This window comes from Lethenteron reissneri, chromosome 25 (assembly GCF_015708825.2).
Source record: "Lethenteron reissneri isolate LAM-NWPU_2019-01 chromosome 25, ASM1570882v1, whole genome shotgun sequence".
NCBI lineage: Eukaryota > Metazoa > Chordata > Hyperoartia > Petromyzontiformes > Petromyzontidae > Lethenteron > Lethenteron reissneri.
This window is the reverse complement of record NC_083803.1, coordinates 11,804,621-11,826,411: the sequence shown is the minus strand read 5'-3', so window position 1 is coordinate 11,826,411 and position 21,791 is coordinate 11,804,621. Positions and strand designations below refer to the sequence as shown.

The window sequence follows — 21,791 nt, the reverse complement described above, 5'->3', positions numbered from 1 at the left end:
TCGGTAATATTTATAATAGATTCTATTGCACCACCTTAGGGGATATTCTACAGGTCAATGGCATATCATATAACCAATGAGCAATCATTGCTTCGAGAAATGACTTTGACTTCTCGCCACAAACAGCAATTTCCTTTGCAACTCCCCTGCCCACTCCCCCTTCCTGACCCTGAAGCATAGTCCACGTGTCCATCTCTTAATTATTCCACGAATTTTCACCAGGCCGATAGATAAATTATGGTCCTCTTGGCTTTACTGCTCATGCCTTTGTTGTTGCAGGTGGTGGGCAGTGGCGCACGGTTATGATCCAGCGCTGTCGAGGCAATAGTTTGGTGAATCGTGCGGCGATTTGTGATACTTCTAAACCCTCCTGGCTGCGACTTGGACAGGAGGTAGCTCCATCAGCTCCTGAAACTCATCGCACCGATGCTTCTCCACTCCACGATCTGCCGCGTGTGAACTCCATGTGACACGTTCAAATGGCACAGAGCGTGTTGAAACTGAATTCCACCAACCTTACCAACGTCTCGTCTAACAGATGTGTTCTGAACGCCTTCCAACTGCTGTGCCCTCCGCTCAATTTGTCCTACGCGAGCAGCGTTCTCGTGCAGACTGCGCTCGTCATCTGCATAGTGGCCATCGCTGTTGGTAACACGCTGGTCATCGTGTCCATCGCCTACTTCCGAAAGTTGCAGTCACGCATGAACGTCTTCACGCTGTCCCTGGCGCTCACCGACTTCCTCGTGGGCGTCCTCATCATGCCCTTCAGCATGCTCAAGACCGTGCACAACAACTGTTGGTTCTTCGGCCGATGGTTCTGCAAGATTCACACGAGCCTCGACTATGTCATCTGTACGGTGTCCATCCTGCACCTCAGCTGCATCGCATACGACCGCTACAATGCCATCTGCCACCCGCTGTGCTACACGCAACGGGTGAACAGGGCCAAGGTGGTCGTGATGTTGGGCGTCTGCTGGGTGGCTCCTGTCATCTACGTGGCGCCCATAATGCTCGGCTGGAACATCATCGGCATCGAGGAGATCGTGGCGAGCATGACCTGCCCCGACAGCTGCGTCATGTTCAAGAACATTACCTTTATGGTGATGGACACGGTGTGTGCTGTCATTCTGCCTATGATCCTAATGGGGGTGGCGTATGCGAAGATCTACAGGGTAGTGCGCGATCATTCGAGGAGGATTCACTCGCAGCATCAACAGCAGGTGGATGGCAACGCCCTCAAGCGGGAGCACAATGCCACCAAGACACTGGGCCTCATCATGGGAGCCTACTGCGTGTGCTGGCTGCCATACTGCGTGGTGAATGTGGTGGACGTATTCAATAACTATCAGACTAGTAGTTGGGTGTGGAGCGTCGTCACGTGGCTGGGATACATCAACTCCGGCTTCAACCCCGTGCTCTACGCACTCTTTAGCCGACCATTCCGACGAGCATTCGCAATTGTCCTCAGCAAGAGGATTTTCACCTCGGACACAAGAAATATGGATCTTTTCAGAGAAGATTAATTTTGAATCCAGGGATAAAACAGTTTACTCACCTACCATCAATACCCATTGTGACCAAGAGGAATATTTTTTGCACAGATGGCAGGTTACTGAAAGATTATGTAAGGGTGTGCTTTAAAGGAAATTTTGATAGCATAAAAAGCAGGAAACGAGACTCAGCGATTCACCAGGAGTGATGCACTAAAAACAACAATGGAATGATGCATGAATAGAATTGTGACCCTTCCACTAAATCTCCGTGGAGGGGTGGATGCGTAAACCAGTCAACAGCGCAAATGTGAAGTGGCAACCAAGGCAAAAAGTGGTAAAAGGCAAGAATGGTAAGATCTTTATGGACAAAGAGACAAAAATAGATGGACTGAGCATTGTGATAGTACTATTACATCGATTAACAGTGCAGACTGATAGGTATTTGGTGGAACTTGATGTTCAGGCTTATAGCAGAGAAAGCAAGATAAACAATAGGCTGATTTATAACTGTTCCATAGATTTCCAGAAAGCATTTGATTCGACTAAGCAATAAATAACGTGGGAAACATTGAGATCATACGGCGTAAGGGGACTAATGGCCACGGGAGGTAATGACAGGGGCATAATTAGTGAGTGGGTAGACCGGTGGCTACGGGAATGTTCGAGAAGGGAGCGTGGTCAGGTGACGGAAGAGGACGGTGGAGTCTGCCGGTAGAGGGAGCGTCCACAATCAGCGAGAATGATCGAGAATGCTGGCGTGGCCTCGTGTTGGTGTTGCAGTTGGGATCTCCGCCTGATATCAAGTGAACGTGTCTTCAATCAAGTGCCATCTCAAGAGAAGTGTGTCAAGTCGTCATTACATCTGCACTCATATTTGGTGTTCGCGAGGTGTGGCTGAATGATGAGCACCTATGATCCATTGCTGTTTAAATTACATGAGCGGACGTGTGCAGGTGGGGACTTACAATGCCTCATTTGTGTTGCTGCTGATTTGGCAGCGGTGCACAAGCACAATGTACAAAATATCTCCGGACATTCGTCAATAATGCTGAAAAAATAGGTAACATTTTGAGCAATGGTACTTGTTCATAACATGTCAATAGAGAAACAGAGTGGATGATACGGGAGGCTGCACTCTGCACCATGGGGCCTGAACAAAATTCAATGTTAAACTTTTTTTCATGATCAGTTTCTAAATTGGTAAATGAACAGCTATGTAAAAGGATATATTGAGTAACAAACCATTCAATAACCAAAACAAATATTGCGAAATAAACTAATATATTTAAAAGGTTGATTTTATGTATACAGGGTGTTTACAAAAGATGGACCCAATTTGAAATCGCTATATCTCCGCAACCACGAACCACCCGTGCATGAAGCTCTTACCACTTGAAAGGGCGGGACATAGAGTTTCAAATGATTACCGCTCGATGCCTCTTCCAGCGCACAAACAACCCCTAGCCTCAGTCATTCGCAAGATGGCGACCCCGCAACACAAGGCGTTTTGCGTTCTGTAGTTCAGCAAGACTGAATCCGTAATTGCGGTGCAGCGTGCGTTGATCCGCCAATGTCAAAGAGCATGATGGCACAAAAGACCGTGTTTTTGTGCCACCATTAGCGACTGATCTGGATGACCTCAAAAACAGAATCACGGCAACGGTTACTTCAGTGGAAGAAGACACTTTGATAGGCATATTCTTAGGTTTTTTCGGTTAAGTCACGTAAGTAAAACATCAAAATAAAAATAAAATAAAAATAAAAAATAAAAAATCACGACGTTTCGGAGGCAACACAAGTCTCCGTCATCAGGTGGGACCGTCACAGCCGAATTAGCTGCATCAAGTGAAGCAATGATTCAAGATGTAATCCCTTATAAGCAAGTTGAAGGGAGGTGGAGAGGGGGGAGAGCTTATCAGACTGTGGTAGCCAATGAATGGAAACGTATCGGGAGGGATAAGTTTCCATTCATTGGCTACCACAGTCTGATAAGCTCTCCCCCCTCTCCACCTCCCTTCAACTTGCTTATAAGGGATTACATCTTGAATCATTGCTTCACTTGATGCAGCTAATTCGGCTGTGACGGTCCCACCTGATGACGGAGACTTGTGTTGCCTCCGAAACGTCGTGATTTTTTATTTTTTATTTTTATTTTATTTTTATTTTGATGTTTTACTTACGTGACTTAACCGAAAAAACCTAAGAATATGAATCTTTGCAGTCACGAAAGCTTCAAATCTAGAACTTTGATAGGCGTTTGGGACGAATTCAACTATCTTCTCGATGTCGTCCGTACAGCAGATGGGGGGCACATAGAGCATTTATAAAATGGTTAGTAAAACTTGATAACTCGTTAAACCGTTTGTAACTTTTTGTGTAATTGTAACATGTTGCCATAGTGAAATATACTGCTTTGAAATTGGGTCCATCTCTTTCAAACACACTGTATTTTAAGAATTTGTGATTTACTTATTCGTCTGTTACCAAACAGCTACTGTTAGGTTGTGGTGGTGCCACCGTCTGAGCTTCGACCGCCGCATCACCACACAGATCTGGAGGGTTGAGTGCTGACTGTGCAACAGCTGAGTGACGTTGCAGAAGGAAGATAGGAAGATTAGGCATGGTTAATTAGCCACGATGACCTCTTGACTGATTTTTTTAAAGCCATAATTAGCGTCGTGTGATTCAGTGGAAAGGCTTAAGGCTCCAAGGGCTAAACAGAGGCCAGTCTGTCGAGATTTGTACAGCCCAGCAAACACGAGAAACGTCCCAAGTCACCATCACCATGTTTTTTTTTATTACTCCGTACATTTATATAAATATAACACATCACCTCTCAGCTTAACATTAAGTTATACCTAATTAATACGCCCGTAGGGTCCGCTGAATCTAAACAACACGTGCTTCCTCAAGGGCACTTTGGAGATGCCTCTCGGGTGCGATTTTGTTGGAAGAAGACCTCTCGAGGCGTCACACCTCACTCCCTAATTGTTCCCGAGCACTTGTGTGGGAGGCACCGGCTACTGCTCATTAAGTATGGACAGAAAATGCCATCTTGATGCTTATGCGGAATTTACAAGCGAACAGGAGCTCCGCGTGTTTGTTTCTATTTTCCATCTCGATGTTGTGTCTATCCTCCATGTCTCTCCGTACTCCGATCCATATATATATATAAAACTCTCTGTCTCTTTGTGTGTGTCTTTCTCTCTCTCTGTCGTTGCGTCTCTCTCTGTCTGTCTCTTTGCGTTTGTATTCTTCCACGTATTTCTACAACTAAATCTTCGTGCCATAGTCTGGATGAAAGGGATGCATTTCCTATTATCATTGCGCCTACCCTTTGAAGATTATGAAAATACGTTTTACACTGGACACGTGAAATTGTATAAAGTAATTCAAGCATTCACAAACCGATGCTTAAATAAACATATTCAGAAGAAAACACAGACTTACAGAAACGAGACAGCTATGGTCAGATTGTATGTGGAAAGTACGAGTTTAAAATGTGAGGCAGACGAGGTGACACGCTTTTGCGAACGTTTCCCATAGTGGCATTCGAAAATATGTTCTCAGATTTTTCTGAGTATATTTTCACTCAAACTCCCAATACGAATAGGCTCCAGCAAATTTTATCAAGAACATCATAAAGAAAGCTGCAGAGTTGGGGCTCAGGAAAAATACTTTATCAGCAAAGCAATGGGCATGTCTTTCAAGTTTGATAAGCATTTGGAGATACCTCTTGGAGGGGCACAACTCGAAACCACTGCAGAGTATGTGTACCTTGGACAGCTGCTGAAGGAGGACCATGAGATGTGGATGAGAGTAGATTCGGAAATCTGAACTTGATTATAAAAAGTTAAATTACAATGGGCCTAAAGAAGATCGTGCATAATCAGTGTATCGTACCTGCTTTGACGCATGGTTCGGAATCATGGTCAGTAACGAAACAATTGACTAAAACATAAAGAGGGACGCGTGGATTAGAGAATCAATGCAGGTTAATGGCATCGTTCAAACTCTTTATAAAAGTAAGTTGGCTTGGGCACGAGCCGTTGCTAGACGGTGGTCAAGAATAATAACAACGAGGTGGCAGCCAAATGAGCTTGTTCGAGAGGACGTCTGCCCAAGAGATGGAGCGAAGAGATCGGTTCCTGTCCAGGCGCTGGGTGGATTGTTTAATCGCACGATCGTGAGAGGTGGCCAGTGGCTTGGGGAGGCCTTCACTCAGCGGTGCATTGATCATGGCTGGTTGTGATGATGAGCACGCGACTAAAGGCAACGTTGAAAGTGAGGCTGACCCTGCCCGTGGAGTGACACCAATCAACCATCCGGGTCACTACGTTTGGAGGGCACAGATTCGCCCCGATAACTAAATGCCTCCATCTATCTACTCCCGCATCAATTCAGGATCAAGTTTCAGCTTCCATCACTCTCTGTGACAGTGGTTCGTAAACTGGGTCTGGGGTGCACGCTGCACCCCCTGGGGGTGCGAGATGCCCTTTCTGGGGGATTCGATATTTATTTTAGAAGGTGAATCATCGAAAGACAAATTAAGCACGGGAACGTAGGTACAACTACTTTGTTTCATCAAACCTATGCATTCATTAGTATGATACATTTACTTTTACGACGGAGAACCAAACGTCTGCAAGGCTACAGCAAAGGTTAAGAACCACTGCTCTGTAAGATGCTCCATCAACTCGCGCTCATCCACCTTCCCATCCCGCTTTCTGTTTGGTAGCGCATTTCCATTGACGTCATGCTTCTCAGTCGACGTGAAACACAAGGCGAAGGAAGGTGGTGGTGGTGGTGATGAAGATGTGTTCATGGTCCTCGTCAAGACTGGAGCTCAAGCCCCCCGCAGCAGAACATCGCCTACGCTCCATCAACTGCCCCACACACAGTCCACGCACACACGCACACTATCTCGCGTTTAGTTACAACAACATGAACAACAAACCGGCGCTGTTTGCCCTACTTGTATTCCTACACCTGTTCACCCAGAAACGTCGCAAGACTCGTTTAATTAGGCGCCTCGTTCAGTCCCTGCCGACGAGGTGACTCTTCATCATCATTGAATCCCATGGCCAATTGAGCACCCCCACCACCCACCCCCCCACCCCCGAGTTGTCGATCTGCAGAGTTTGAAGCGATAATTGGGTTCCCCGCTGGCGCGAGACGCGGAACGCTTCGAGGCGGCGCGGATATAAATCAGCGGGAGGAGGAGGCGGCGGCGGCGTCACGCAGGTGAGTGGCTGCACAGACACACATAGGTGAGCGAGAAGAGACGCACGGAGGAGCGTGACACAGCGCTCTGCGAGTCTGTGCGCGGGCACAGGTGAGTTCCTGCACACACACAGGTGAAAGGCTGCACACACACATACACACACAGGGATGAGTGGATGCACACACTGCAACAAACACGAGAAACGTGATTCGATATCAGAGGAGTGCAAACTCACGTGCAGACGTCGACTATACCGTTCGTCATCGTAATCATCATCATCATCACCTCTCTGAGGTCGATAACGCCATTAAGTGCTACGTTGAGGAATGGTTCCACGGGTGGACTCGTCGTCACCTCTGGCCGAGGAGTTTATCTCAAGGAAGCAGGAATCAACTTCAGCTCGGTCAGTTGATTGCAGGCAAGACCCATTGACCTCTCTCATTGGCGACCCTTCGACTTGTTTTTCTACACCCATGGGTTAGTCGAATAGAGGCGGTCGTGAGTGAGTGATGAGCAAGTATAACCCGTAAAAACAAAGTTTTTCACTATAAATCCTTTATATGCGTGGCGGCTAGAGTCATCTCGTCCTCTGGCTTGAGATGGCTGCCACCTATGGGTCAGATGATTGCATGGCACCATTAAGCAATTGGTAATTAAAATAATATTTTTGTCCTAAAAAGTGTAAAATTTTGGAAATATTTTTTCACGAACATTAATTGTCAAGCACAACGAGTCTGTGTGGAAAATGTCAGCTCGATTGGATCACGGGAAGTGGGTTAAAAAACGACCAAAAGATTTGCACGTTCGTAAGCGCGCAAGCAAGCAAGCGCGCAAGTGAACTTAATATAAAGGATTAAAAAATCGCGCGACGTTCCAGCAGAGTGATAAAGTTGGAATGTTGCACAATCGGAGTTGAGTCGATGTTGTTTTTCAGGCGAACAATCAACAAGTTCACCCGTGTATCTCCCCTCCCGCAGATGAGGTCCAACACTTTTAACGTTTTCATTTTCGAATCGAGGTCTGCGAAATGTTATAATTAGAGGGTTGAAGGGCGTTTAATATAAATGTGACATCCGATTTTAATATTAACTTTACCTTCACTATGAACCCATTATATACACCATAAACCCATTACATACAGCATGAACCTATTATATACACCATGAACCCATTACATACACCATGAACCTATTACATACAACACGAACCCATTACACCAATAACTCATTATATACAACATAAACCCATTACACCACGAACCAATTACATACATTATGAACCCATTACAACATGAACCTATTACGAACATGAAACCATTACACCAAGAACACTTTACATGCAACATAAACATGCACCATGAACCCATTACATACACCATGCATGAATCGATACACGTGGATTCCTGCTCACACACTCATCGATGAAACTGAAGTGAATTATTTGATGATTTTGCGTTGGTGTGCCATTCAGACTCTGTCTTCACGACAGACTTGTTATCCACCTGAGGACGGCTGCTTGCGTTGTGGCCGAAACGTCGTGAGAATTATTTTATTATGTTTTATTTTTATTATTTTATTATTTCCATTCTACGTGACTTTACCGAAAGAACCAAGAAGAACAATCTGCGTCTGTTGCCTACACCTAACGCTGCCACTGAACACAGTGAAGTTTCCATTTCAACCGTGCTCCTGCTGATCGCTGACAGATGAATTTGTCCAAGAGTGTGAACGCGTCGGTTATCATTATTGATCCTGACCCGTCAATCTCTTCCAACATCTCTCAATTCGGCAGAGACCTCCAAACGCCACTTGTTCAACATCTCCCGGACAGTGGCCACTTGTTTTCTGGGACTCTTACGAATGCCGTCTCTTGCATCGACTACCGCACTATTGCCTTCCAAAAATCCCTCGCCCTCAAACACCGAAATAAGCAGAATGTCACCATCACACATCTCACTCCTACCCTTAAATAAGACAACATCGCTCCAATGTTCGTGTTCTTCCACTGGCTCCAGCCCAATATTACGTCTGCTACAAGACTGCTCTCACTGTGTTCAAAAGCATCCATTGAATCTCCTCTGCCATCACAATCTCCAATTATATTCGCGGTGTTTTCTTTCCCTCCGATTCGCGTTGTGTTTTGTTTGCCACCGTTAATTGCGTGGTTTGTAAGTTGCGCAATGTGCCCTCAGGCGTCCCTTCACCTTCTCCTCAACGTTGTTTTCGATGCCGCTGCCCCCCCCCCACCCTTGTCAAATAGCAGGGCATCACCTGTTTAACAAATCAAAATAAATGTATACTTAATCTTCTCCGTCTCACGTGTTCTCCACTTACAGCAACCGGGGCCCTCTCGGCAACTCCCACAGTGGCACGTCGTCACGCACCTCGTCCTGCTGCCGCCTCGCTAATAATTCACCGTTCCCGTTCAAGTTTAAACTCAAGACCTCCCTCTTTTCTGTATATAGCTGTCTCTCAAGTGTCTTCCTTCGCACTTTTTAACCAGAATGTACATCCCGTTTGTACGCCTCTTCCCCTGCCACCTCCCAAGAAAGATTAAACAAAATCCTCCTCTGTCTGCACGTCACCCTGAGATGCGCTCGTATTTAGACGCTTTATGAATAGACACTAAATGTGAACTTCCTCAACAGACGGCACATCAGCCAGCCACTCACCTGGGGTGACTACTGCACCCGAAGGCACACAGTTACAGACGCACACACACATGGCGACACGCATTTACATAGAGACGCATGTAGACACGGAGACACATGCATACACATGGAGACACGCTGAGACACGGAGACACACACAGAGACACTGATACGTTCAGAGACACGAATACACTTACACAGATATACGGAGATGCCCAGAGATATAGAGACACACAGATATGGAGACCCACACACAGACACAGAAACACACAGACACACACGGACACGAATACAGACACATGGAGAAACACACACAGACATGGAGACATTGAATAATTATATTCATGCAGTTGGGCAAATTCTCGTCACGAATTTTGGCAGTGCCACTTTCTTTTCTTGTTCTTGGTGAGATCAATCTAAGCGAGGGATATCGTATTATTTATTTCTCTCTCTCCACTACAACGCATTCGCACTCACCCCCAGTGAGTGTTGGTTCGGTGTGCCGCGAAGATTAATCGGGCTCGAAATTGTGTGCTGTGCCGTGCAGTGAAAGTAGGTTAATAAACAATGCAGTGCACAGCAAAGACAAAGATGCCCCGCATAGCCTTAACAGACTGGCGTAGCAAGTGCTGTTAGCGAGCACCTACGAAGGCCGGCACGGCACACGAGGGAGTGGGTGGCCAGCACCACGCCCGGCCGCCTTTGTCTCTCCAGTGGTGGATGTTTACTACAAACCGCACCAGGTACTCGTTTGAGGCTGAGTCGACCTAAATTAAATATCATCAGTAAAATATGAATGTCCAAAACAAAAGTTATCAACGTTGTCACTATTTCCGGATCAACCTGCATTTGCAACACAGCCACGCAGACCACGTGGAGGATAGTCACGGACCATCGGTGGAGCGGGGACTGCACTCTGACAAGCCACTGCCTAAGACAGACCCAAGTAGTTTGTGGACACGCAGGAATATCCAATATCCCATAATATCGTTTATTTTGTTTAGATTGCGTACATATAAATGTGTCTTTAACCCCACCACCACCCAACACAACCAATTAGTAAGGTTTGTCGTGTAAACACAACATGCTATTTAGTGACAAGTTCAGCACACCGGTGTGTTGGAGAGTAAACCCACAACATTTACCATTAGAGTCCTTTGATGTTTCGCCATTAATTACATTCAACCTCATCAGGCGATAGCTATAACTGTGGAGAAATCCTTCTGTAGCTATCAGAAAGATTAAACATATTTGTATTTCTCTCAATTTTAAAAGATTATTCTTGGCCAGTCGTAATTAGTTAAGAACAAAATCTTAACATTATATATAAAACTAAAATTGAATGTCATTGTTGGTACGCGTGTTCTGCAACTGCCGACAGTTGTATTTGGGAGTCTTTCACATTTCTTTAACACGCTTCTTTAACATATTTAATCTCACTCCTCAGTTTTATTCACTTCCACTTCCATGGTGAACTGGATGGATGGGTTTTGCGAGTTGAGATAATTTAGAAATTCATTAAGTGTATCATTACCGTGTGGCCAGACCACTAATCTGTCATCCACATGTCCAAACCAACTAGAGGCTTTAGTATACATGAAGATAGTGATTTTGATTAAATCTTCCATGTACAGATTCACAAACGCAGGAGCAAAGGAGAGCCCATTGCTGTTTCCTTCCTTTTGTTTATAAAAATCACCTTTACGTAAGAAATAGGTGTTGTTTAGACAATGCTCAGCTAATCGTGGGATATCTTTGGGTTAACCTGTTTAGTTACCAGAGTAGTGAGTCATTTGATAGACTCGTTCACCGGAACCCTTTTGAACAGATAAGTTACATCAAAACTTACCAGAATATCATTTGGGTTAAGCTTAATATCTGTAATTATATTTACAATATATTCTTATATTTAGAAGAGTGTTTTAATGAATGCGAAGGTCCTGCTGATATAGGGCTGTATTTGTTTGTTTTGTATTGTGCTCATTTGTATGTGGCAGAGCCTATTGTACTATGGGTCTTAATGGGACATCAGGTTTGTGAATCTTTGGCAACCCATAAAGTCGTTGTGGTTTTGACGCCCTTTGTTTCAACAGGTATTGCTCTTCCTTGGGATTGAATGACTTGGCAATGATTGCAGTCGTCTTACGTTCCAATGCATTGGTTGGGTGTCGTTTAATTTAAAGGTAGGTACCTTCATGCAGTAAATCTCTGATTGTATAATTTTAATCATCACGAGCCATCACAACAGTTGATCGCCCCTTATCATAAGCAAAAATTTTGATATATTTATTTGTTTCCAATTTCCTTAAGGCTTTTGCCTCAATGAGACTAATATTTGTTTTTGTCAATTTACCCCTCAATTATTTTAGCAACTCTTCATTTAAAGCTTTTGTGACGGCAGGAATTCATATTCTTTGGGTCTTTCGGTAAAGTCACGTAGATAGGTACAAATTAATAAAAATAATACATATAAAATAAACAAATAACTACGACGTTTCGATCACAACACAAGCGATCATCATCAGTGGAAAGAGGGGAAAAGCTGCTGAATGCAGACTGTTTTATATGGTGGAGTCCTAGGGTCATAAACGAAGTGGGCGGGGCTAGTGATGTTAATGTGAGAAATTAGCATGTTAATGTGAGAGATTAGCATGTTAATGTGAGATCGCAGAGCCACCGTGACGCAGAGGTTGGCGTCCAGAGGTGGCCACGTTAGCGCGAGAAATTCAACCTGTTAATGTGAAATCAGAGAGCCGAAGCCACGGGGGAAAAATACAAAATAAACATCGGAAGGTGGCAGGATGGGAACATCACAGCCAGTTAAGACTTAAACTGGTTGATGACGTATTTCCAATTCGTTCATGAAGCCATCCATATATACAGACACAGACACAATTTCAACCGAGAAGATGGGTACAAACTCGGCAATAAATTCAGCAGCTTCCCCCCTCTTTCCTCCTGATGACGATCATATTGTGTTGTGATCGAAACGTCGTAGTTTTTTTGTTTATTTTATTTTTATTATTTTTATTTATTTGTACCTATCTACGTGGCTTTACCGAAAGACCCAAATAATGTTTTAGCAACCTAATGCCTAGTAATTTCAGCTTGATTATGTGAGAGACGTCGAACTGCTGAATCCACTTCACCAATTATCTCATCGACACGACTATTGTTGGTCTCTTCAATGTTAGTCATGTTGATAACCGTTCTGTTTTTAATACGTCGATGGGGATTAACTTTGAGCAGCCAATAATAGGTATTTCAATGTTTGGGGCCCACAAAACAGAAGAATGTACGTCCATAATGTATGTTCATTAACTGTGAATAACCCATCCAATAATTCTAGATGTCCATTGTAATTTATATTACGACATTAACCCCGCCCCCCCCCCATCTGGGTTTCGCACCTGATTGGCTCACTGTGACGACATCACATTTAGCCCACCTGTTTTTAAGACCGTGACAGGAGGATTTCTCCACAATTCTCGCTGTCGCCTGATGAAGCTGGTGAGAATTACCGGTCGAAACGTCACAGTACTCCAATTATCAATGTTGTGGGTTTACTCTCCAACACACCGGTGTGCTGAACTAGCAAATAATTGCCATATTTTGTTCACGTGACAAACCTTACCACCAATCGGCTATGTCGGATGGTGGTTTAACGGCGCATTATATTTACGCGCTCTAACCCAAAAAAAAACCTCTTACTATGGAAAATATTGGTCGCGAAAGCTTGCGTGTTAACCGAGCCAATATTCCAATCAGCTGCGACCATACGCATGTCGTATGAAACGTTGCTGGTCGTCGTGTCGCTCTTCCTATTCTCGAACGATCATAATTTTATTTTTGCTCTTTTCTTCATCATAGCTTCCAATTGTTCTCATGTCATCATGTCGTTTTTTTAATTTATTCTTGCAGTGCGCAGTGTATCCTCTCACGTCAAAGAACACATTCTGAAGTCAATTCAAAATACCTCTTTTCAACACTAGGGTATAATTTTAACGTACTCCTGCCAAGGGTGTTCATTTCACGTAATATGCATTTCTAAACAACGTAAAACTGAAAAATGAAACAAAATTATCATTTTAAAAGCGAAAACATTTAACAATATGGATACTTTGTGCAGTCATTGTTGACTGGGCAAGGTCCCCTGTCGCACCTTGATACAGTTGAGAACCCAGTTTAATTAATGGGCGGCTGAAATCCAAATTTCAACCCAAGATCTCAGCAGTGCTGGCACAGCGCTTTGACATGACGAATTAGCCCCCTGGGGCACGACTGAGAATCATTCACAGAACTTCATCCAGCGGCGAGTGCACTCAGCTTCAGCAGGTCCTGAACATCGCGCCAATGCTTCTCCACTCTGTGCTACACCACGTGTGAGCTGCATGTAACATTAGACAATGGCACAGAGCACGATGGAGCCAAACTTCACCAACATCGCCAACCTCACCAATACCTCCTCCGGTAGCTGCGTTCTCAACGCCTTCCAGCTGATGTGTCCCCCGCCCGAGATGTCCTACGCGAGCAGCGTTATCGTACAGACTGCGCTCGTCATCTGCATAGTGGCCATCGCTGTTGGCAATACGCTGGTCATCGCGTCCATTGCCTATTTTCGAGAGTTGCAGTCACGCATGAACGTCTTCACGCTATCCCTGGCGCTCGCCGACTTCCTCGTGGGCGTTCTCATCATGCCCTTCAGCATGCTCAAGACCGTGCACAATTGCTGGTTCTTCGGCCGATGGTTCTGCAAGATTCACACGAGCCTCGACTACATCTTCTCCACGGCGTCCATCGTTCACATCAGCTGCATCGCATACGACCGCTACAATGCCATCTGCCACCCGCTGTGCTACACGCAACGGGTGAACAGGGCCAAGGTGGTCGTGATGCTGGGCGGCTGCTGGGTGGCTCCTGTCATCTACGTGGCGCCCATAATGCTCGGCTGGAACATCATCGGCATCGAGGAGATCGTGGCGAGCATGACCTGCCCCGACAGCTGCGTCATGTTCAAGAACACTACCTTTGTGATTCTGGACACGGTGTGTGCCTTCATGGTGCCCATGTCCATCATGGGGGTGGCGTATGGGAAGATCTACAAGGTCGCGCGCGATCAGTCGAGGAGGGTTCACTACGCAGCACCAACAGCAGGTGGATGGCAACGCCCTCAAGCGGGAGCACAATGCCACCAAGACACTGGGCCTCATCATGGGGGCCTTCTTTCTGTGCTGGCTGCCGTACATCGTGGTGAGCCTGGTGGACGTGTTCGTCCACTTCCAGACAAGTGGGGAGGTGTGGAGCGTCGTCGTGTGGCTGGGATACATCAACTCCGGCTTCAACCCCGTGCTCTACGCACTCTTTAACCGACCATTCCGACGAGCATTCGCGATCATAATCAGCAAGAGGATTTTCACTTCGGACAAAAGAAATCTGGATCTTTCCAGAGAGGATTAAAAACAGTTTACTCACCTACCATCATTACCTCTTGCGACCAAGAGGAAGGGTTACATACAGATGGCAGGTTACTGTACGGACAATGTCAGTGTCCCTTAAATGATACGTTGACAGCATAACAAGCAGGAATGGAGACTCGGCGATTAATTTTAATATTTCCAATGTGTGTATCGTGCTAGGATTTGTAAATATTTACTATTTACGCACCACGAGCGATGCACCACACACAACAATGGAGTGCTTCATGATAGGAATCGTGACACTTTTACTGAATCTTCGTGGAGGGGTGGCTCCGTAACGAAGGGGGAACACTAAAGCCATGCAGCAGGGCACTGTGCGGGCAGACCCTAGAGATCAGGTGTCAACTTTGTAGCAACTTCGTGATGTAGCGGATGGAAGGAAGCAATGGCAAAGTGCGCTGGCATCCACTTGATGACCTCTTAACTTTCATTACTGATCAGCTTTTAGGGCACTATCTATGCGTATGATACTATGCACTCCATGTGTCTACCTCAGCAAGGCTAAACATTATTCTTGGATCAAATTTGGATCATATGTTCAACTGGTTCTCAAACAATAAACGTTGTCAATGTAGTCTGATTGTGTTATGTATCGTCATGTTTATTTATAGGGTGCTTTCTTTTGCCTTCTGAGCTTTTGTTATGTCAATGAATATTGATAATCCTACGTCAGCATTGTTCTTATAACCTCAGTTTATGGTTAATTGAAAAATGATTACGTGACCCTGATCATGTAGGAAGTGTCTGGACCACAGAGGAAATCAATAAATGACATCTCACACTTTTGCCCACATTCTTAAAGAATATTAACTGCTAAAATGTTTCAACCATTAGACTCTGGGCAGAGGAACAAGTGGTTAGACCTTTGCTTGTCTATATATAAAACAAAACTTTGGCTGTAACTATGTTATCTCTGCGGCGATGGAATACTTGTCTGAAATGTAGTGTCGTGATAAGATTCGTAAATTATTGTTTTTGTATTTTGTGGTGTGAGCTTTATTTCTGAGCCTAAACGGGAACGTGTCTTCACAGTCGTGGTCCGTCTAGGTGTTTTGGGTGATGGTTGGGCCCAGAAACCACAGGCGACACACAACTGGAGCTCACAGAAAGGCTCAATATACACACACAATAACTTATTGTCAGATTAGGCTTTACAGTTGAAATTAAACCAAACAAATGTATATTTACATGAACAAAATCACAGCGAGTCCACAAATTAAAAGTGCAATTCCTTCACTTATTTTCTATCCGTGGGCCCCTCACCGATATCCATTCAACAGCATTCCAGGTGAGGAGTCCCACGGCTTCAGTGGAATTTGTCTGTGAGGCTTGCACGATCCACCATCCCCCGAGCACTGCGCACAGGCCTGTATCACTCAACCGCAGACTATTACCCAGATCTTCAGCTAGCCCTATGAATTAATTCACCCCTGAGCCACAAATTCATGCTGATCCCCACGACTTTAACTCAGGATATCAGCAGTGGTGAATTCATGTCTGAAATTACAATTAGAAGCCCCACGAGAGAAAGACAGCTCCGAGCCAGGATCTTGACAGTTTTGCATCGGTGCCATTAAACTGAATTCATTCATCCTACGCTGAACCATGGGGATTGAATGCAGGATCTCAATAGTGCTGGCGGATTGTTCTCACTGAACTTTCTGCGTTGGGAAACTGCTCTTGTACCACAATCTCGAGCTAAATCCCGAGCGCTTCCCCATGTGACACGGAGTCAGGCTGTCGACGTTGGCACAGCAGTTCCCGGTCCAGGTCGATCAGCTGGCGGAGGAAGCCGTCGTTGGGGAAGATGGAGCGGTGGGCGAGCAGGGCACGCACGGCAGCGCGGAGGCGAAGGCCCACGCGCAGCATGAGGTAGGCGAGGACGAGGGATGCCGAGCGGCTGCGGCCCATCACGCAGTGGACGAGCACGCGACCTGGCGAGAGACGCACGCGGTGCAGTGAGCAGTGAATCACGCAGTGCACGAGCATGCGACCTGGCGAGAGACATACGCGGTGCAGTGAGCAGTGAATCGCTCAGTGGACGAGCACTCGCGTTTGAATACGAGACGCACAGCGCAGAGGACAACGATGGAAATATGCGATGGTGACATTTTGGCAACATCCGAAACTTTTTGCATTTCACCGTGCGCTTGTAGAGCTGCGTGGATGAAGTCCGATGCTGGCACCAGGTGAGGACGCATATCGTAGCTGGGGAAGTCATCGGCGGGCAGGCCCAGGTAGGCGACATCACCCACACGTGCGTAATACTCGGGCCCCACGGCCGGGCAGCCAGAGCCATGCGCCGCATTCAGGACGTGCGTAAAGCCCATGGAGCCGAGGCGCCGTAGGTCGTGAGCTGCATTCCTGAGTCACGGATTGGGTGTATCAACGAATGAGCTTGGTTTTAATGGAACTGTCGAACTCGTACCGGGCCGAGTTTGAGAACTCTCTGTCCGCATGGCGGCCCACTTTGGTGGTGCAGTTCTCGATTCGTTTTTCTCGAGGGCTGGATTCAGAAGTATTGTGACCCCCGATTTAACTGAACCAACCTCACAACGATCTCAAGGGGTTACCCCAGCACAGAGATGTGCCATGTCACTCACTCTACGGCGTCGCAACTTCTCAGCCATATTTTAACATTACATAGTCATACATTTGAATACAAATTATTAATGTAAAAAGCCGAACCTAGCACATTCACACCTCCGATTAGCACGGTTGGCTATGTACGGTGCAAAAGAAGTTCAACATACATTCACGCACTTAACGTTGTTTAAAAATGTTTTTCATTTAAAACATCTGGGACACACGGCTGCAGTCGGGAGACAGGAGCAGCAGGCCAAGCTCGCAAAGCCTCATTGGCATATCGAATACGGACACTGACTCTTGGCATTTCCTGGGTCAGCAGAACATGATTATGAGCTGTCCCCATTTATCTTGAAACATCTGGCCGTGCATTGTCGCAAGGAGAATCCTGAAACGGGGCTCAACAGGCTGGAGTTCAGTCATACACTGAATGAGGCTGAAATAAATAAAAACTCCGAAGCCTGGACATCAATGCAGTACAAGCTGAGACACAGCGCACCTCTCTGCAGTCTGGCCAAAACCAGAGGTGGTGGGCGTGTCCCTTGCTAAGACTGCCCAGTGGGGTGGAGCTACGTGGCAGTGGAGACCGATCCTGCAGAGGGACTACCTCTAAGTGAATTCTTCAAACGGGGACTACAACTTTGGTGATAATTCATCCAGTTAATGCTACACGCCTGTCACACAAGCTTTGGGCTCACAGAGTCCGGCACAAGGCACGGCTCGGATGCGCCAGTGGAAAATGTGTTAGGAAGGTGGAATCGTCTCGTGAACCGAGGTGAGCTTCCACATGCTTGCAATTTCAGCAGTTGCCACAATCGTGGTTGTTTATTCACGTGTGCAACTGTAGTGTTGCGCTATTCCACCAGATGACCCTTTAATGGCCATAGTTAAAAAAAAACTATTCTGTCAGTATAATTAGCAAGCAGGTGGATATTCGTGCACTTTAATAACCTGGGAATTGATCCGTGTTTTGACAATAAAACCAGTGTTTTTTTTTGTGGCCCGAGACATTGCCACGTTGCACCCACAGTGGACATGGGACTGTTGAATGCCCTACTTTGGGACCAAGCCATGCGCTTTGCTCCTTACTCATTGCCAATGTAGACATCAGGAAACACCTCGTCCATGTGTTCGTATCGAGCGCCTCCTGAGCGCAGCAGCTTCTTAAGCTCAATCATGCCCGGCGGATTTGCGCCTTCTTCATCTTCCTCTTCATGACGAGGCATGACACCACCCATCCCCGTCTTCCTTGCCATGCCTGCGGTTATAACTGTAATAATTTGTCAAGTTAGGATTAATTTTCAGGGTGAACTATGATACAGGACGTGAGAATCAAATGAGATGTCTACACCAATAAGCAAGGGGGTGGGGTGCTTATCTGTTTATGGCCCCAAGCCAACGGTGAAAATTCTAGAATCCTTATAAAGATGTTATAGAAAAAGTTCCGACTTCCCACAAAGTGGTACTCATTATTTCATCCTCCCATGGGATGAAGAATTTAGTTGATTCCTCAACCAGGATTTTAAAATAAAAAACCTTCCATTTGCAAGCCATGTGGTCTAACCACTGTGCCACCTCGACAGATTTTGGAAAGCATATTGTTGACTACCCAATCATCACAAGAAGACGTTTTAAAGGTTGCTAGGAAGTTGGGCAAAAACTGCCCCCGAACTACACAGCATGTGCCATCACCTGGCACTCCCTTTCCCTATCCGCTGCCAAGACCCTTATCCATGCCTTCGCCATCTTTCCCATTGACTATTTTAACATCATCTACAGCTACACCAAATACATCGTCGAAACATTTCAATGATCCTGAATGCTGCTGCCAAACTTCTCTCTTCTGCCTTTGGAATGGGACCATAATATCAAATCCTCAGAACTCTCTTACAGCAATGTTCTTCCATAATTTATATGGACACTAGCTGTACTACCCGGCTTCGCCCGGGACTTGTATCCACCACGCCCGGCCGCCTTTGTCTCCCCAGTGGCGATGTTAATACGCCACACCAGTTACTCGTTTTGAGGCTGAGTCCCTCCCTCACCACTCTCCCTCCCTCACCACTCTCCCTCCCTCACCACTCTCCCTCCCTCACCACTCTGTAGAGGACGTGAAACTTTGATGAATTTACCTCAGAGTCGCGTGGTGGGTGTCGAGGCCTAGCACCGTGCAGAGCCTCCGGCCTCGCCTAAATTGCCCACCCGGCTGAGGCTGGGTACGGGTGACGTTCCCCCCCCCCCCCCCGCGCTACAATAATACTGTCTAATCGCTATAATTTTATAATCTACCGACCCTATAATAGTAATTGCACACATTGTGGTGGGGGGGGAATGAAGAGGACGTGAAACTTTGATGAATTTACCTCAGTCGCGTGTTAATGCGTGCGCTTATTTTTAACGGGAATTAAAAATGGCGTCCACCCCGCGGCGAAGGCGTCGCTACCCGTTGCCAGGGGCAACCGCCGTCCAATGAAAGCGGCGAAGGCGTCGCTACCCGTTGCCAGGGGCAACCGCCGTCCAATGAAACTGCGTATGGTCCGGCGACCCACAGACAGACAGATTCGCGATTTTATATATATAAATGCTCCTGCCATCTACCCCTACCTCACTTTGTTTTCCTCCTTATAACCTCTGCTCCAGTCACAAAAGCCATCTGTCAGTATTTTTAGTGAAACCAATTTATTACTACCAGGTAATGCCCACTGAGCGAGATAGCTCATTTTCAGAAGGGACCTGGTCACGAATAATAGCTCAACGAAGCGGCTTATCGTGTGGAAATTTACAGCGGCCAAACACTCGAAACGCATATTTCTAAATGTGGAGGGAATCACCGGAGGACCGGGAGAAACATCCACGCGACTACGGGAAGAACATGCAAACTTCAAATGTACAGGCGTCGGGGTCGAACCCACAAACTCCAATATACCAGGCGAGGTAGTTAGCATCTCGCCACCATGGAGCCGATAAGGTTAACACTTTTCTGCCCGTCTCGTCGTCTGTATGCCAACTCCTTCCTCCGTTTAAAGTTACGATTGAAAACTTTCCTTTCTTCCTCTGCCTATGATTATTGATTCCACTTACAGTACCCTATTCATTTTACATATACTTGAATGTAGGATTATTAGCCCCCTGTTCATATCCCTAAGCCACAGATCTCCTCGTGCAAAATTCAAGGACTAATTCAGGTGCGGCCAGATTTTACTGTGTTTGGAGAAAATGTGCCAATGTTCATCATTACAATTGGACAAATCTAAAAGTCATTGTGTTTGGGCAAAGTGTGCATTTGGCACTAAACACAATCTCCAGAAACAAAAGGAACGTCACATGACTAGTCAGGTGGAGTGTAATGACAGAAACACCACGCACACATACACACCACTTGCATTCATAAGTATACACCAGCTCCAGCGAGAGGCACAAGAACTGGATGGCATTAAGTAAGAAAGGAATAATACCCATAACTACCGTTGATCAATACCACCATATGCACCAATATCGTCACCATAATAAGCACCGCTACAATTACGCAAAGTTCTCATTACACACAAAGTGCTTCCCACAAATGAACCACAATGCCTTGCTGATCTCAATGAGCATAAACCATCCCGCGAACTCCGGTCATCCTCGCAGCGGCTTCTGGCTAATCATCGAACAAAGACGGTCACTGGAATGCGCGCTTTCAGATGCGCTTCTGCGGCCGTTTGGAATGCTCTTCCTCCCGATATTAGGAAGCCACTGAAGCGATGCACTTTTAAATCTAGATTGAAAACTCATTTCTTTATAACTGCAGTTTGTGTTTAGTTTGTCGTCCTTCCCCCGCACCTCCGATTAGCACGGTTGGCTACGTATGGTGCGAAAGAAGTTCTACATACAATAAATACCATTACCATCATCACCACTACCATGATTATGTGTGGTTTTATTCATTTAATTCTTGACAGGGGTGGTGGCAGCGGGGACCTAGTCCTCCTTCTTTCCCAATCCCACTCACAAACATGGACACAATATAAGTATACACAAAGATCACTCGTGCAACCTGCACATGCTGTTGGGGCAAGTGCTTTTAGTGAGCACCTCAAGCCAGCACGGCGAACCATTAAGGGGTTGTTGTGGCTAACGCCACGCCTGGTTGCACGTCTACTCAGTACTGATGTTTACACACCACACCCCGGACTCATTTAAGGCTGATTCGACCTACACACATGCATATATACACATGAAAACAATGGTTGACCCTAAGAGCACATGCAAAGTCTGCATGGAACTCACCCCACAGCCGACACCAGCCTCTGCAAGATTACAAAGTCGGGCAATAACTGGACCAAGTCTGTGCCTAAATTAGCCTGGCTGGCAGAGGCCAA

The 21,791-nt window shown here is 46.0% G+C and overlaps 2 protein-coding genes and 1 pseudogene across 2 annotated transcripts; 2 read left to right on the top strand and 1 right to left on the bottom strand.

The window, feature by feature from the left end:
• Window positions 1–300: 300 nt before the first annotated feature.
• On the top strand, window positions 301–3,145 carry LOC133346919 (trace amine-associated receptor 13c-like). The gene has a single exon (XM_061558743.1). It carries the CDS (start codon window positions 480–482, stop codon window positions 1,521–1,523), a length of 1,044 nt encoding a protein of 347 aa, XP_061414727.1. The 5' UTR covers window positions 301–479; the 3' UTR covers window positions 1,524–3,145.
• An 8,102-nt stretch (window positions 3,146–11,247) lies between these two features.
• LOC133347236 (trace amine-associated receptor 13c-like) lies at window positions 11,248–15,494 on the top strand (annotated as a pseudogene).
• Window positions 15,495–15,989: 495 nt separating this feature from the next.
• LOC133347237 (dual specificity phosphatase 29-like) lies at window positions 15,990–21,727 on the bottom strand. The gene is made up of 4 exons (XM_061559344.1): window positions 21,700–21,727; window positions 18,520–18,700; window positions 16,988–17,208; window positions 15,990–16,778 (listed from the first exon to the last, which is right to left on the bottom strand). Exons 2-4 carry the CDS (start codon window positions 18,684–18,686, stop codon window positions 16,543–16,545), a joined length of 624 nt encoding a protein of 207 aa, XP_061415328.1. The 5' UTR covers window positions 18,687–18,700; window positions 21,700–21,727; the 3' UTR covers window positions 15,990–16,542.
• Window positions 21,728–21,791: the final 64 nt, after the last annotated feature.

Coding starts and splice junctions, on each gene's coding strand:
- LOC133346919 (XM_061558743.1), top strand. CDS start 480: ATGGCACAGAGCGTGTTGAAACTGAATTCCACCAACCTTACCAACGTC.
- LOC133347237 (XM_061559344.1), bottom strand. CDS start 18,686: ATGGCAAGGAAGACGGGGATGGGTGGTGTCATGCCTCGTCATGAAGAG. Junction 17,209..18,519: donor GATGTCTACATTGGCAATGA/GTAAGGAGCAAA, acceptor TCCGTGACTCAG/GAATGCAGCTCACGACCTAC. Junction 16,779..16,987: donor CGCAGCTCTACAAGCGCACG/GTGAAATGCAAA, acceptor GTCTCTCGCCAG/GTCGCGTGCTCGTCCACTGC.